The sequence below is a fragment of the Periophthalmus magnuspinnatus genome, chromosome 13 (genome assembly GCF_009829125.3).
Source record: "Periophthalmus magnuspinnatus isolate fPerMag1 chromosome 13, fPerMag1.2.pri, whole genome shotgun sequence".
NCBI classification, from domain to species: domain Eukaryota; kingdom Metazoa; phylum Chordata; class Actinopteri; order Gobiiformes; family Gobiidae; genus Periophthalmus; species Periophthalmus magnuspinnatus.
This window is the reverse complement of record NC_047138.1, coordinates 518,977-536,867: the sequence shown is the minus strand read 5'-3', so window position 1 is coordinate 536,867 and position 17,891 is coordinate 518,977. Positions and strand designations below refer to the sequence as shown.

General features: G+C 45.0%; 1 protein-coding gene across 3 annotated transcripts in view; it reads right to left on the bottom strand.

Moving 5' to 3' along the window:
* The window catches only part of ssh2a (slingshot protein phosphatase 2a), a 53,430-nt gene that overhangs the window by 21,274 nt on the left and 14,265 nt on the right, over positions 1–17,891 (bottom strand). Inside the window, exon 1 of one of the 3 annotated variants that reach the window (XM_033977049.2) lies at positions 5,889–6,302. The exons of the other annotated variants lie outside the window; for them this stretch is intronic. Within the exon in view, the coding sequence (XP_033832940.1) occupies positions 5,889–6,016 (128 nt within the window). The 5' untranslated portion in view covers positions 6,017–6,302. Of the gene's footprint in view, positions 1–5,888; positions 6,303–17,891 lie in introns of those variants that run through there. 3 annotated transcript variants of the gene reach the window in all.

Below are 17,891 nucleotides of genomic sequence, written 5' to 3'. Positions count from 1 at the left end.
AGAACCTGGATAATTTTGAGGTCTGCAAGTTTCAGCATCGATTTTGATCAAGATTTGAGGTAAATTTTGAGGAAATGTGTGATATCTGTGGACCCTGCACACCGAGAATGATATTTATTTATTTATTTTACAGACTGAGTTTCAGATGCTTCACGTAGGCTGTAGTTTTTAAAATCACATATTTTACACATAAACCTCTGTATTATGCCCCGTGTGCCCCCGGTCCACTTGTGTGTGTGTGCAGGGTCTTGTGTGTGTGCGTGTGTGTGTGTGCAGGGTCTGGTGGGGGTGTGCGTGTGTGCTTGTGTGTGTGTGTTTGCTTGTGTGTGTGTGTGCAGTGACCATGTATAGCGGTGCTACTGTACAATGTCATGTCTGTAAAATAAAACTCAAAGCACTGCCCAAGAATCCAACATGGAGGACGGTGCATGTGCCGCCAAACGCCAACGATACTCACACCGACACGAGCGGAAATAGACGGGCTAAAGATACACGTTTAAAAGTGCGGCCTATTCATAGAGAGCGTCCAGAGAGGATCAGCTGACCTACTGTACCACACACACTTTGGCTTTAATCAGAGCTTCAGCCGAGACTCTGCACACGGAGGAGACCAGACTAGAGCTTCACACGGACACACGGTGGATAAGAGCATCTCCAGACCTTCACACACACACACACACACACACACACACCCCACACACACACACACGGTGGATAAGAACATCTCCAGACCTTCACACACACACACACACACACACACACACACACACACAGGTGGATAATCGGACGCTGAAGTGGACACATGAGGAGAATCTCATAATTTTCTGTTCATGATGTTGCAAAATTCTCAATGACTTCACCACAAAAATGAGTCACTTCTTCAGTGGAATGAGGAGGAAACTCAGCGGTTGGACAGTGACGACTTTACACACTCTAGACGTTATGCAACTTTTAGACCCACTTTAAGTCTCGCTGAGCCGAGTTACAGGTCAGATCTGTGGAGAGGTGACCACACTAGCCTGCTGGTATTTAACAAAACATCAATAACACAAAATGGATAAGTTTAAGTCAGTAACATCTCTATGGAGACAGCAGACACGCCAACGCCCAGAAAAGTTACATAGTGCAACTTTATCTCAAAAAGAACGATGAGAACAGTTTTCTCGAGTCCATCGCTTTGCTGCCAAATTATACGTTTTGTTTGGGGCTTTAACTTTTTAACCCACGAGCTCAAGACCTGAAACTTCATTTGTTCACGACTTATTTTCTGCGGCGTTAAGTTTCCGTGAGGTTTTCTGCTGTGGAGATATAAACGTCTGTAATGGACAGCGGGAGGGTCATCGCTCTGTGCTTTTGGTCCAGAGGGATGAGCCGGGGACATGTTGGGGCAACAGACACAATCAGTACTATGTAAGGACCCCTCTGCACACGGCACCAATGTCTGGGTGACCCCCTCCCCGACCGTGACCGTAAAAGGAGGAGGTTAAATATAGAGCGGCAGTAACAGACCAGCGAAAGGGAAAGAGACAAGGTTAACATGTGTGTGAGGGGACGGAGGGACTGCTGGTGTGGAAAAAGTGTCACGGAGAAGAGGAGGAGAGGAGGAGGAGAGGAGGAGAGGAGGAGGTCACGTCTGTGTAATAAAGAGTCCAAATTAAAGTTTATCGCAGCATCTCTGCACCTATAGATCAGGCTTCAAAACTCATCATGACAGGGTTTAACAGAACGAGATAAAGCTACAGAGAAACAGAGAAAGAGAGAAAGATGGTGATAAAAAAGATGTATAGAGATAGAAGATAAGATATGACTAAAGTTTGGCCTGATCTATGTTGTATCTGTGGGAAAGTATAAATGTATGAACCAAAATATGAAAATTATTATAAATGTAGGTGCAAAATAACTGATAATCTATAAAATAAACAGGTAAACTTTTACAAAAGCACAGTTTTATCTGCTGTTTGTGTCACATTTACTTACAATTTTGATTTTGCAGAATGGGGCCTTTGATTTGCAGTAATAATAATAATAATAATAAACTGTTCATGGTGCATAATGATTAACTGTAAAGTCATGTTTCTTCTCACAATAATCCTCTGTAGCAAAACATAAGACAACAGTTCAACTATGCCTGACATGAACGCGCCTGACCCACTTTCTGCAATGTATTGAAAGGAAATGTTTTTAAAATACAACATGTCGTCACACAAATGGCATCTCCAAAACGTATTTATCAATTAGACTGAACACTACAGGCCAAATCAACACTGCATTTGACTCATATTTACATTATGTTCACACAAAAATCCACAGCCAAATGCCAGAGAAACATAATGTTGACCTATTTAAGCATCTGTGTGTTCATTTAAAGTCAGGTGAGGCTAAAAATACCACAGAACAGTCCGTGGAGGGGCATTTTGTTTTCCCGTACTCACGAGTTTAGAGCCGCATTGTTGGGAAAAGCAAAAGTGTCCTACATCTGACAGACACTTAAGGAGAACAGCACTGATAAAACGACAGGAGCTATGCCAGGTCAAACTAAAGATAGTCCCAACATCAGCCGCTGCAGAAGAGAAACATTTAGAACCATCGGCTGAGAGAAGACGGTCTCATCATTTACAACGTTAGATCTATGGGTTTTACAAAGTGGAATGTAAACGTCATGTATGCATCACCAAGTTTAGTAACAAACCAAAAAAAACTGCAAAACAAGACGACAAAAACTTGAAAAAACCTGAAAAATGCAGCGTAATCTGTCACTTTAGAAAACAAAGTGTGTTTAAAGTCATTGTGTTTGTTTAAAAGTCATTTCTTATAAATTAAACCTCATCTAACACATTCATCCTTCCTCCTGGTCTCTTCTGTTCCTCTGGAGGATCAAACTGAAACGTGACAGACTCCAGGGCTCAAGTGCGTTGCTAAATGGCACAGCAGACAGATATAGGTCACTGGTTTACTCTACGTGTCTAGACTCGTATAACTCAATAGTGACACATAGTTTAAGTCTTAATCATAAAACAAACTGCTCCACTGGTTTGTGATGGACTCAGGGACCAGCAACATTTTACCTCCAAATGTTTGAAAGTGCAGCTCCTCCTCTGTGTCCTCCTCCTCTGTGTCCTCCTCCTCTTTACAAACACATTTAAATAAGCTTAAAAAAGGTTCATTTACTTGCTCTCGCCTGGGACCAGACCGGTAAAGTGTCGGAGGTGAATGTGGGGCACTTCTGACCCAGTCTGCAGCTCTCGGGGTGAACGTGACACACTTTTGTCCTAATTCACTGGACTGTACTTTTTTTATTGTCTTGCAAAGTAAAGACAAAACTAGGGCTGAAGTGAGTCTACGTCTAAAGAGGGAATAACAAAAATGAGTCTGAAAATACGTTTGTGCTTTGGCAGTGAGGCTGAATAATAAGAAAAGAAATAAAACAAAAAAAGCAGATAAAAGTCGTGGTCGTGGTCCTGGTCCTGGTCGTGGTCTCAGAATAGCCGGGTGCGGTATGTGCTTCTCTGGGGTTGGTGCTGTTTGGCTCCGTGTGTGGATGTGTGACCGGTTCAACGGCACGCACACAGGATGAGAGGTCAAAGTTCACAGAGTGGGGGATAAGACCACATTCAGGGTCAGGACATCAGGACAGTTTGGACTGTACCACATGAGAAAAGAGCAAAAAGTGGATGTACAAGTTCAGATCAATTCAAATAAATCGATCAGATCAGGAGAAGGAAAAAACATTCAAATAATAAAAAGTGACAGTTAAAGATGGATTATAACTTTATAAACAGACGGTACAAGCAGGACAGAACATGATACTACAACTTTTATCTTTCTACGAATTACTTTACAGGTTTTACTCTGAAGTAAAGAGTCGTGTCTCGGGGCAGCGTTACTGTTTATCATGAGGTGTTTCCCTGTTCGTTTATGGCACATAAATAAAACCAGAGTGATTAATGATCCATCAGTAATGATATCAAACCTTTTCCAGACAGTGGACTCTTGCCAGTTTTACCGTAACATCTTGTAATAAACTTGAGTCTTGTGCAAACTTGTAATAAAAAGTGCATTTCCTCAAAGGGCAGGGCGCAGTTTTGCATCATGTGTTTGAGACAGAAGGGCACAGAGCACAAATTGAGTCAGAGTTAATGTAATTCTGTGGATTACCCCTGACTCTGCTGAACTTACTAAGAAACAGCTCCAGATCAGGAGCGGACAAGTTTTATATCGTTCATGATTCTGATATCACACGCACTTTGCTCCAGACTTGGCAAAAGATCAGAGTTTTGACCGATGTGCCTCTTATCAACAATAACAGAACTGTATTTGTTTATGTTCACCCTCGCGCTCGGAGACTCAACGACTCATTTGAATAAAGTTGTACTTTCAGTATCGGCCATAACAAAAGAGCACAGTAAACACGTACTGTGTACTTTTACTCCAAGGTGCATTATTCAACCTTCTAGTTTCCATGGAGACGTCACTGCTTTGACTTTTCCTCAGCGCCGCGTTCAGTTTAACCACCGCCACAGACGAGTGACGTCGTGGAGAGGCGAGCAACGTCTTCAGCACAAAATATAAATATATGCAATTAAATCAATGAAATGCAACACTGCGGGACATTACAGGCACAAAAAGAGAAACGTTTCCAAGGAGAAAAGAAGGAGCAGCAGAAAAGTTGTGTAATGCACCTTTAACACAGCTGTCACTATGGGTTTTATTTAACTTGTGGACAAACTTGTAGTGGGTTAAGCAGAGTTTGTTCTTCGATTCAAACTAAGACCAGTTCAGTTTTGAGGTTTGTTTGGTCCAGATGTGGCTCCAGCCTCATATTGAACTAATTCAAGAAAACTACTGTAAACTGTTTAATCCTGAGTCTTTAGAACAATATTTGGAGTAAATACTTGAACCTCTGAGTCCATTTCACACCACGACCAACTGGTATTTGACCATAATGACCTAAATATGATCAAACTCAACACGTCGCAGATAAAACACCTCACACCTCGAGCCTTAGACAAACAAACACAGTAAATATTTCCTAATAAAACATTTTACGACCCCGTTCATGACCCGAGGAGTCAGCGCGTGTCAAAGCAGGTGAATCACACCTGATCCAGGGGCACCGGGGCTGAGTAAAGGCACAAGGCGACGCCAACAGCCAAATACGTCACCAGGAAATACAGATGTGGCAACAGTTTTACAAGAATCTGAATGACACAGATCATCAGTAAAATAAACATCTACAGTACGAGCGTGTGAATGGAAGGACTGTTCACGGCTCATTCACAATAAGGACTTTAAACGGTTTGAAGGGCCATATTGGCACAACAAACGTCACAATGTGGTGACAAAACACAGACATCTGGGCCACGTCCAACGGCCCGTCCATCTGCTGAGAGAGACGCAGGATGTGGATCAGAAACACAAGAAAACACCAAACTCTAAAGCTGAACCTGGGGTTTTACTGCTGGGACTCTACCGCCTGCTCGTCTCCATGGAGATGCTATTGTTTTTGTCTGAAATGTCCCACAGTTTGGCTTTAACAATCACATTTCTCCATTGAGACGAGCAGGTGAAGTGTAAATACAAGTAGAAACACCTGAGGGATGATGGAATAAATGAGTCTGGAGGAGTTTAAAGTGATAATGTGGAAGAAACTTTACTCAGTGTGTCTTTAGCTGAGTGTAGTTTGTCAAATTTACTCTGTGTAGTGTATAAATTTACTCTCTGTGCTTCAGTGTGGCTCAGTGTACTGTATAAACTCGGTGTGTCTTATAGGACTTAGAGTTTCGTCTTTAAAGTGTAAAAATAAATCTCCAGGTGAGGTTTAAATGAGGTTCTCGTGGCAGGACACTGTGTTTTTAACTTAAACTGAAGTGCAGAGGTGTCTCACTTACAGCTGGTTGATCTGGTTCTTGTTGACCACCGCGTCCTCGCTAAAATATGGCACCATCTTGGCCCCGCAGCAGGAGCAGAAGCTCACCGCAGAGGAGCTCTCTGAGGCGGACACAGAGCCCAGAGTCATGCCGCCGAGGAGCGAGGCAGAGCGGGCCACAGAGACAGGGGAAAGTCTTACTCCTCTTCACGAAAAACTCGCCTTGAGCTCATTTTAAAAGCCACAAAAGACGAGGATCGCTGCGATTTACAGTCAGTGCAGATTAAACACGATTACGCACAGACGTGTCCAAACAGGCGCGAGTTTAACAAAAGTCCAGACAAAAGTTGTGTAAAGACGTTTATACTCGAGTTAGTCCATCACAGAGAAGAGACACGTCCAACACAGAGAAGAGACACGTCCAACACACGCGGAGCATATGACCAGAAGAAGAGGAGGCATCAGAGGAAGCTTTTACGCACGTGCGCTCCAGAGCAGGACCGGCCCATCTGAGCCACTCTGAGCCAATCAGAGCCAATCTGAGCCACTATGAGCCACTGTGACTGTGGGAGGGACATCCGCTCCTCAAACCTCAGACTGAACAGAACAACAGCAGACAGAGAGACAGAGAGACAGAGAGACAGGGACAGAGAGACAGGGACAGAGACAGAGAGACAGGGACAGAGACAGCGACATAGGGACAGAGACAGACGCACAGGTGTTTATGCACAAGGTGAAGTGTCACCGACAGGACTGTTCTGTTTGAGAGACGACCTGTTTACACCTGGACACTGACTAAAGACTGAAGACAGTTTGAGAGACAGAAAAAGAGACAGATCCATTTTATTTTGTGGATTTTTTTGTGGAAAATGTGATTTTGGACCTGGAGCCAACTCCACTCAAAACAACAAACCGTTTAAACTGTTTAAAGCAGCGAAAGAACTGGACAAAAAAAATTAATTTACAGCAACAAACAGTGAAAGAATCGATAGACACAGAGAGAAATCACACACTGAACCAGCCCCAACCCCTAAACCCCTAAACCCTAAACCCTAAACCCTAAACCCTCATGAACCCACTACATAAAACTGCAGTTACTCTGTTTGACCACCAGGGTCAAGAGACATGTCCTTTGACTTTAACACAGATCATTAGAGACACTGTCCTTTCACTGTGACTGTCCTCTGCTCCTCCTCACTGTCCTCACTGTCCTCTGCTCCTCCTCACTGTCCTCACTGTCTTCTGCTCCTCACTGTGCTCTGCTCCTCCTCACTGTCCTCTGCTCCTCCTCACTGTCCTCACTGTCCTCTGCTCCTCCTCACTGTCCTCACTGTCTTCTGCTCCTCACTGTCCTCTGCTCCTCCTCACTGTCCTCACTGTCTTCTGCTCCTCACTGTGCTCTGCTCCTCCTCACTGTCCTCTGCTTCTCCTGACTGTCCTCACCGTCCTCTGCTCCTCACTGTCCTCACTGTCTTCTGTCCTCACTGTCCTCTGCTCCTCCTCTCTGTCCTCTGCTCCTCCTCTCTGTCCTCTGCTCCTCCTCTCTGTCCTCTGCTCCTCCTCACTGTCCTCTGCTCCTCCTCACTGTCCTCTGCTCCTCCTCTCTGTCCTCACTGTCCTCTGCTCCTCCTCACTGTCCTCACTGTCCTCTGCTCCTCCTCACTGTCCTCACTGTCCTTTGCTCCTCACTGTCCTCTGCTCCTCCTCACTGTCCTCACTGTCCTTTGCTCCTCACTGTCCTCTGCTCCTCACTGTCCTCACTGTCTTCTCGTTCTCGTTTCTCTTCTCGTTTTAAACTTGTTTTAGCCTCGTTTTAGACCGAGGTTGAGTCTTATAGTTTAGTCCTGGCTTAGTCCTGGCTTAGTCCTGGCTTAGTTCTGGGTTAGTTCTGGGTTAGTTCTGGGTTAGTCCTGGGTTAGTTCTGGTTTATTTCTTCTTCATTCACTGTAATTCTAAGCCAAATACCAAAGTCCCCTCCTCCTCTGAGACATCAGTGCTGCGTAGGACCGAGCCTGTAGGCAGCCATTGTCCATGTGTTACATAAGAACTCAACAAATGAGAAACAGACTGAACAGCTGGACCAAAAGTCACAGAACCGAACCACGCGCTCCAAAAATCTACTGTTGATCGAATTATTTGGTGTAAATTTGGAGCGTTTTTTAGTAAACTTAATGAGCCGAACTCTGACGTGAAAGATTAACACTGACATCTGACTTTGGAAGAGAAAACATCACACAAATCTCAAATTCTGGTGAAATCTAAACCAGTGACTCCCTCAAAGTCAATAAAGTGGAGATAAAACCCGGCGTTTCACTTTGAACTGCGTCTGAACTGAAGGAGATCACGTAACGGAGCGACGGAATATCATCAAAACATCTAATATATCGTTTATAATAAAGAAATGCAGCAAAAAAGGTGATTAAAAATGAAAATCTGAAAAAAATGTATGTTGTAGTTATAGTAAAAGTGAAATCTGTTTGTTGTAGTTGTTTTTCACATTTGTTTGATTCTTAAACTTCACTTGATCCATTTAAAAACACATTTCTTTTCTGATGGACTGAATTAACATCATCTAAAAACAGTTACAGGCCGTGGCAACTTTAAAACACAGATATATTCACACGATCATGTGTCTAAAGTGTGTGTACCGTGAAAACCACACATGAGCTCACACGTCGGTCAGAGCCTGGACTCTCCTCCACTCTACACATGGTTTAGCTCATTTCTCTTCTTGTAAAACGTCTTTATTGTTGGGCCTGGCCGACGCTCGCCCGTGTAAGTCCACAACAATTTGAAAAACACAGTAAAACTCGGGCTCACCTCATCGTGTACATCATGTTCTAGAGTGGCCCAGAAACTAAACCAAAACACATGGACCAGTGGAACAGAAAACGTTATGTGGACGACGCATCTTTAAATCTTTATGATCCTATTTGTCGGCTTCAAGATCGACTCTGCATTTGTTTGTTTTATTTTTGCACTGAAGTTTCTCTGCCACCGCGACTTCATCTACAAAAACACGCACGAAGAAGAGTAGGAATGTTATGATTAATCACAATTATCCATTAAAAAAAGACCAAAAACAGTCTTCTTTCATTAAAAACAGAGCTCCAGGTTTATGAAATCAAACTTTCTCAAAGTTAACGCGACATAAAAAGCTTTAGTTTAGTACAGACTGACTTCAAAATGCTTAACTCTACGGCGTCCGATGCTCTCGCCGCCGATAAACTCGCAGTTGTGGACTTTTTATTACCATAACTCTGCAAACAGTCGTGCTTCATGTAAATTCAAACGGCATTTCAAAGCAGAGGATGTGTAAAATAGAGGAAGGTAAAAGTACATTCTGACACTTCATTTAACATGATTTTTACGGCTAAGAAGAATAAAAGTCCAGGACGGTTATATAAAGTGCTCCGTCCTCAAAGGGTTAAGTCTAAATTCTGCAGTAATGATCTCTGAATTAAACCAATCAATTATCAATTCTCAGTGAAGCAAACCCTCGTGACAATCCGATCGTCTGTTTCCTCCTCCTCTGCACTTTCAGTCTGTTACACAAACTCTGGACATTACATAAACTGGGCGGGTTCACACTGTCACTTTTTGTTCCAGCCTCGATTGTAACGTGAAATTTAATCAGTGGAAACTCGACCTGGAGCCTGACGTTTTGTGGTGGATTGTGGGTATGTGGGCCGTGTTACGTAATCCACAGTGAATCTAAACGTACACATTTACACTGAGGTGGATCGTCCAGATGTAGGTGAACGCCACGTTTAAGTTCAGACGAGTCAAATATGATTAAATAATGAGGTATAATTCATCAGCAGGTCCTTTCACTGTAAACACACAGAACATTTATCAGCGTTGAAAAGTTCTAACACAAATCTTTGTTTCTAAGCTGCAAAATCTGACGTAAAACTGCAAAAAAAGATGATTCAAAGTTTAATCTGTGTCAGGTACGAGCAAACGGAGCAGAACTGAACACAAGGATTTAAAGAATAAAAAAGAGCCTGTTCTTTTAAACATGTTTAGACTTTAATATTTCTCTATTTCAGGTTTGTTTTAACCTGTAAACGACGACCAGGAGGATCGTTAATGATGAAGACGATGGTGGAATGTGGAAAAAAAGTTCTATTTGTGTGAAGTGTCTCTGCAAAAAGACACAAGACACGAAATGAATGAATTTTAAAAAAAAAACACACGAATATAGTCAAATGTACAGATATAGTTAAGTTTAAAATGTTGACCATTCTGTTTTGTGTTGTGTTCTTTAAATTAAGAAATAATCGCTATAATTTAAGACGTTTACTTTGGTTTGAATCTAATAAAATAAGAACTAATGTGACAAAGTTTGAGGAATAAGAGTTTGGAACGATCGATGATGAATTTAAGTGAATTAAAACTGTCTAAATTTAAAAAAACTTTAAAACATGAGTTAATTTACACTGCGTTTAAGAGATTTAAGTAAATAAATACTGTTTCGTGTCTGTTTCGTGCCTGTTTCGTGTCTGTTTCGTGCCTGTTTCGTGTCTGTTTCGTGCCTGTTTCGTGTCTGTTTCGTGTCTGTTTCGTGTGTGTTTCGTGTGTGTTTCGTGTGTGTTTCGTGCCTGTTTCGTGTCTGTTTCGTGTCTGTTTCGTGTGTGTTTCGTGTGTGTTTCGTGTGTGTTTCGTGTGTGTTTCGTGTCTGTTTCGTGTCTGTTTCGTGTCTGTTTCGTGTCTGTTTCGTGTCTGTTTCGTGTCTGTTTCGTGTCTGTTTCGTGTCTGTTTCGTGTCTGTTTTGTGGAGTTGTTGTTCAGGACAGTCTCACATAAACACGTTGCTTCAGCCTGATGACAGTTTTGATTTTGTAACATGAGCTGTGTGAGTTGTGGTGTTTTGCATCGTGGTGTTTTGTGTTGTGATGTTTCGTCTTGTGACGTGTTGTGTCGTGGTGTGTTGTGATGTTTTGGTCTGAGTTGTTGCACAATCGTGTTTTTCCTTTGAATGGGGGCGGGACTCTTGGGTCATGGGGGCGGGGCTCTTGGGTCTTGGGGGCGGGGCTCTTGGGTCTTGGGGGCGGGGCTCTTGGGTCTTGGGGGCGGGGCTCTTGGGTCTTGGGGGCGGGGCTCTTGGGTCATGGGGGCGGGGCTCTTGGGTCATGGGGGCGGGGCTCTTGGGTCATGGGGGCGGGGCTCTTGGGTCATGGGGCGGGGCTCTTGGGTCATGGGGCGGGGCTCTTGGGTCATGGGGCGGGGCTCTTGGGTCATGGGGGCGGGGCTCTTGGGTCATGGGGGCGGGGCTCTTGGGTCATGGGGGCGGGGCTCTTGGGTCATGGGGGCGGGGCTCTTGGGTCATGGGGGCGGGGCTCTTGGGTCATGGGGGCGGGGCTCTTGGGTCATGGGGGCGGGGCTCTTGGGTCATGGGGGCGGGGCTCTTGGGTCATGGGCTTCATGAAACACTATTTAAAGAAACGTACAAACTGAATGACACTGGTTCAAGTCGTTTAAATCAGACACAGACACACAATATATAACACACAAATGTGTGTGTACACATAACACACAAATGTGTGTGTACACATTATAACACACAAATGTGTGTGTACACATTATAACACACAAATGTGTGTGTACACATTATAACACACAAATGTGTGTGTACACATTATAACACACAAATGTGTGTGTACACATTATAACACACAAATTACTGCAGCACATTTCAGATCACACACACCCACAGACACACGCACTCACACACACCCTCTCACACACACACAGACACTCACACACACTCACACACACACACACACTGCGGGGCATCTGGGCTAAAGTTCAGATCCACTTCTTCCTTTAAAACTCTGGACTCAGGTTCACCTCAAACTTCATGTTTCTTTGTGTTTACACAAACATCACACGACTACAGAGTTTAAAGGTGCACTGTGCAACTTTTCACACCCGCTCGTCTCCATGGAGATGTTACTGTCTTGACTGGAATGTTCCACAGTCTGGCATTAAACTGGTCCATGTTTAATCCATCATTTGTCTTGTAAACATGTTCTGTATCGATCTCCTGGTTGATGCAGTTAAAACTTTTACACGTCAGAGTCTCATAAAGTTTAAACTTTTATATCACAAAACTGTCGATTCTGTGGATAAACGACAGATTTTATTTGTGTTTAAAGAAATAAAAGCTGTTTTCAGTCTCTGGTATCGACAGATATCGGCAGATACTTATATCTGTAGTATCGAGATCAGTATCGGAGCTGAAAAAGTTGTATTGATGAACTGACAAACAAATCGAGTTTCCACAGACCTGATCCACAGGGTCAGACGTTTCACACAGAATAACACACCAGGTTTTTATCATGAAACTGATCGTACTTCAGAAATGTGACCTTCTGTGATTTAACTGGATTCAAAGTGAGATTTCAGTTTGACTGTGATTAATGTTACAGCTCGACACAATAAAACCATTTATCAAGAAAAAACAGGAGCAGAGGATCCAACGCCTCATGTTCAAATGTTTAACAAACTGATCATGTGACACAGGAGCAACTTAACCGTAGAGCAGGAGCGAGGGGAGGAGCGAGAGGAGGAGCGAGAGGAGGAGTGAGAGTGAGAGGAGGAGCGAGAGCAGGAGGGAGAGGAGGAGCGAGAGCAGGAGGGAGAGTGAGAGCAGGAGCGAGAGCAGGAGCGAGAGTGAGAGCAGGAGCGAGAGGAGGAGAAAGAGGAGGAGCGAGAGCAGGAGCGGGAGGAGGAGCGAGAGGAGGAGCGAGAGCAGGAGCGGGAGGAGGAGCGAGAGCAGGAGCGAGAGCAGGAGCGAGAGCAGGAGCGAGCAGGAGCGAGCAGGAGCGAGCAGGAGCGAGCAGGAGCGAGAGCAGGAGCGAGAGGAGGAGGGAGAGGAGGAGCGAGAGCAGGAGGGAGAGCAGGAGCGAGAGGAGGAGCGAGAGCAGGAGCGGGAGGAGGAGCGAGAGGAGGAGCGAGAGCAGGAGCGAGAGCAGGAGCGAGAGCAGGAGCGAGCAGGAGCGAGAGCAGGAGCGAGAGCAGGAGCGAGAGTGAGAGCAGGAGCGAGAGGAGGAGAAAGAGGAGGAGCGAGAGCAGGAGCGAGAGGAGGAGCGAGAGTGAGAGCAGGAGCGAGAGTGAGAGCAGGAGCGAGAGTGAGAGCAGGAGCGAGAGGAGGAGGGAGAGGAGGAGCGAGAGTGAGAGCAGGAGCGAGAGGAGGAGGGAGAGGAGGAGCGAGAGCGAGAGCAGGAGCAGGAGGAGGAGCGAGAGGAGGAGCGAGAGCAGGAGCGAGAGCAGGAGCGAGAGCAGGAGCGAGAGCAGGAGCGAGAGCAGGAGCGAGAGCAGGAGGGAGATAAGACGGACAAAGAGACTGTGCAGAGGAAAAACGCTCCTGTATTTACTGAGGCCCAGTGATTGTCATAAAGTTTTACACTGTCAGAGTCTGAGGAGCATCAGGGCACGTTTAATGACACAGGGGCAGAGTGAGGCACGGGGGCAGAGTGAGGCTCGGGGGCAGAGTGAGGCTCGGGGGCAGAGTGAGGCTCAGGGGCAGAGTGAGGCACGGGGGCAGAGTGAGGCTCGGGGGCAGAGTGAGGCTCGGGGGCAGAGTGAGGCTCGGGGGCAGAGTGAGGCTCGGGGGCAGAGTGAGGCACAGGGGCAGAGTGAGGCTCAGTTTGAGTCTTTTTGATGGACAGATCTAAACTGAACGCTGTGGTTTGGAGCAGAGTTCAGACTTTAGAGGACGACAGTTTTGTGTTAAATATCTCATTTGTTTTATTTTTATTTGTTTTTCATCAGGAAAAAAATTTACTAAATGGAAAATTGTGATGAGAAAATATGAGTAAAGTCAGTTAAGGTTCTAGTTACTGTGAGAAGATTGTTGGTTCAAGTCTTATCCACTTTTGACCTTTACACACATGTTCTTTAAACACATGTGACTATTGTGTGTTTGTTTATCAGTTCATTCTTCTCTCACATGTAAACGAACACTGAGTATACAAAAACATACACAACCTTAACTGTTTATAGTTTATTAATTTGGCTAATTAGCTGTATCCAAACTGAAATCTGCACTTTGTAAATTAAAAATAAAACAGATTTTGTCACTTTTGCTTTAAACTTGTACATCTTTTACATCAGGGTCTTAGAGCTCTACTGGGGTCACACGTTTCCTTACATAACATTTCCATTTGTCCGTTTAAACGTGGATTTCATGGAGAACAGTGCGTCCTCTGTGCAGCAGGTGCTTTGGGTCGACAGATGTTGTAGCTCCAGTTGACGCCGCTCAGGGGCCCGACTCGTAAAACAGAGACAAGCCCACACTGGAGTTTAGCCCTGAGCCAAAGTTCGTTACAGCACCTCTGATTCCACCCAGACGATCTGGGTTATGTCTGTTATGTCACCTGCGACGGTTCAAACACGCTCCACGTTAGCACGTTAGCACGTTAGCATGAGCGATGCTCACCGGAGTCAATCATGTCGCTTCTTACACATTTTGACAGAGTTTTGAGGACGTTTGCTCGAGGCGGCGCAGATAATAATATTCAAATCAGTTTACAAGTCGTCCTAATTGTCAACGATGAGCGAGGTGGTTTTGCATTGAAGTCTAGAGCCAAGCTTCTGGCAGTAAAAGAACGACGCCTTGGACCAGAGTTCAAACAGGAAATTAATGGATTTTTTGTGCCAAATATAATGTCTCGCTTATATTCATGAACCTTAAGATTAAAAGTCATTTTTATAACGTTATAATGAGATTAAATTAAACCGAATCAGAAACTGTAATGATCAAAATGAGCAGAAAAATGGAGATTATTTTTGTCATATTGCCCAGTCAAAAGATCTCATATTTATTTAAGTGAAATGCTTAAAACCCAGTGGCTTATGTCAACATTTTATGACTGTTTCCTAATATTCATGGATGTTTTAACAATGGTTTGCAGTATTTCTATTTGGAAACACACGCCGCAGATTGTGTGAGTAAAAAGCAGAACTAGGCGGTGTTTGAATGGCTATAAAAAATAAAAAAAACATTTGCGTGCCATGAGAAAGTGAGACGAGTGGCAGGAACAGAGCAGCACAGATGTATTCACCACTGCAGACTCATGAGCACAATGCATTATGGGACACTGAAATCTGCTGAAAACACAATGATGTTTTCACTGATGGGATCCATGACCTTTACTGCGCTGATATTTGACACAAAACAAACAGAACGAACAGGCCAAACACATCCACTGCGACGAGTTCAACAGAAGAGGATCTGTGTCATAAACTCTGATAAAATACACCAACATTTACCATTGTTATAGTCATTGTTATAGTCTTTATTTAGATGGATGGAAACTCAGGTTTGCAGAGGAGTTAGTCTAATTCTGCAAAGTTCTTTATGTACGAGGCCTGAACACAGAAACACACGACTGCAGGAAAAGTCACAACTTTAACAATCAGTAAAACAACCACAAAGCTGCAATTATCTGAAATTTGACACAGAAAGTCAAGATTTTTAATAAAATATCCACTGGGTTTCCACTATGTCTTTTTGTATAAAACCCACTGCCCTGGACTTTACCTTAAACGTACAAACGTCCTCAGCCTGTATGAGGCTCATGTTTCATGTTTTCGCTCCTGGACATTGTATTTTAGCTTCTTATGTAAAGACCTCCATTTATTTTCATACAGTGACGACGTCTAAAGTTTAATCAAAACTGAAAAACCTCATGAACCTAAAGGGACACGCCCCTGGACACGCCCCTGGACACGCCCCTGGACACGCCCCTGGACACGCCCCTAGACACGCCCCTGGACACGCCCCTGGACACGCGCCTGGACACGCCCCTGGACACGCGCCTAGACACGCGCCTAGACACGCCCCTGGACACGCCCCTAGACCCACCCCTGGACATGCTCCTGGACACGCCCCTAGACACGCCCCTGGACACGCCCCTAGACCCACCCCTGGACATGCTCCTGGACACGCCCCTAGACACGCTCCTGGACGCGCCTCTGGACACGCTCCTGGACGCGCCTCTGGACACGCCTCTGGACACGCCTCTGGACACGCCTCTGGACACGCCTCTGGACACGCCTCTGGACACGCCCCTGGATACGCCCCTCTACACGCCCCTGGACACGCTCCTGCACACGACCCTGGACACGCGCCTAGACACGCTCCTGGACACAGTTTGAGACTGCCTGAGGTAGGGCATCTGAAGTAAAAAACAATGCTAAACTAGTCAAACAGATGTGTATAAGATGAAGTCTCACACATGAAACATTTCTCCTGCAGTCTGGGCTGTATCAGGTAGGGCATCTGAAGTAAATCCAGTGCAAACCAATGTGACAGAGTGAATCACACGTCACTTCTCTGCTCTGTCCATAGGGGGCGCTCTCATCATTGTCGTGGTCAAAGGGCCCACTGGGTGGGGCCCTCTCTGTTCTTATGTAAGTCTTTGACGGGTCACTATAGTTTTTTTACGTGTTTGTGTTCACAGGACATGAGGTCACTGCACACGGTGATAAAACGGAAACAGCCCTGGACGTCCGGGGCCGTCTCTGACCGTCTGGGGCCGTCTCTGACCGTCCGGGGCCGTCTCTGACCGTCCGGGGCCGTCTCTGACCGTGACCAGAGCCGCTGTTGTGCTGAATTACCCGGCGCTGATAATGGGGAACATGTGTGGCGGCGGCGAGGGCGTGTTGAAGCAGAGCTGAAGTCACCGTGTTTCAGACTCCAAATATGTGTGACATCACTTTAATCCCAGCCAATGTTTTTCAACTTTATGTAATCTGTGTTAAAAGGTGCAATGTGTAACTTTGCCAGAGCACAGTTTGCATCTCGTCGTCTCCATGGAGATGTTATTGCTTTGAAATGTTCCACTCGTCTCATTTGCATTTACTGGGTCGTTACTAAATAAACAAACCTGAAAACATTTTACTACTGTTACTATCAGCAGGCTCGCCTCTCCACAGATCTGACCTGTAACCTTAAAAAACACACACTCTTACTGTACGTGGGCTCGCCTCTTCACTGATCTGACCTGTAACCTTAAAAAACACACACTCTTACTGTACGCGGGCTCACCTCTCCACTGATCTGACCTGTAACTCGGCCTCGTGGTTTATCTTCATGCAGCTGGATTAACTTTAATGCCATATTGTGATAAATAAAGGTGCACTGTGTAACTTTTCAAGAGGGGTCCATCACTACTTGTTTCCATGGAGATTTCACAGCTAAAGTTTCAGCGTAGGGCTTTAAACTTACCCGTCTTATGTCACATGTTTTTATTTTTAAGAAGCAGATACATTTAAAGGCACAGAAATGACATCTCCATGGAGACGAGCAGACGGACGACCATCACCAGAAAGTTACACAGTGAAGCTTTAACATGTCCCAGTCTGATGAAAGTATTTATGCCCCCGCTTCACTCTGGGCTGAAGCTGATCCTGATTGTTGTGTTTTGGTGTTTCTTCTGCTTCACTCTGGGCTGAAGCTGATCCTGATTGTTGTGTTTTGGTGTTTCTTCTGCTTCACTCTGGGCTGAAGCTGATCCTGATTGTTGTGTTGTGGTGTTTCTTCTGCTTCACTCTGGGCTGAAGCTGATCCTGATTGTTGTGTTGTGGTGTTTCTTCTGCTTCACTCTGGGCTGAAGCTGATCCTGATTGTTGTGTTGTGGTGTTTCTTCTGCTTCACTCTGGGCTGAAGCTGATCCTGATTGTTGTGTTTTGGTGTTTCTTCTGCTTCACTCTGGGCTGAAGCTGATCCTGATTGTTGTGTTTTGGTGTTTCTTCTGCTTCACTCCGGGCTGAAGCTGATCCTGATTGTTGTGTTTTGGTGTTTCTTCTGCTTCACTCCGGGCTGAAGCTGATCCTGATTGTTGTGTTTTGGTGTTTCTTCTGCTTCACTCCGGGCTGAAGCTGATCCTGATTGTTGTGTTTTGGTGTTTCTTCTGCTTCACTCTGGGCTGAAGCTGATCCTGATTGTTGTGTTGTGGTGTTTCTTCTGCTTCACTCTGGGCTGAAGCTGATCCTGATTGTTGTGTTGTGGTGTT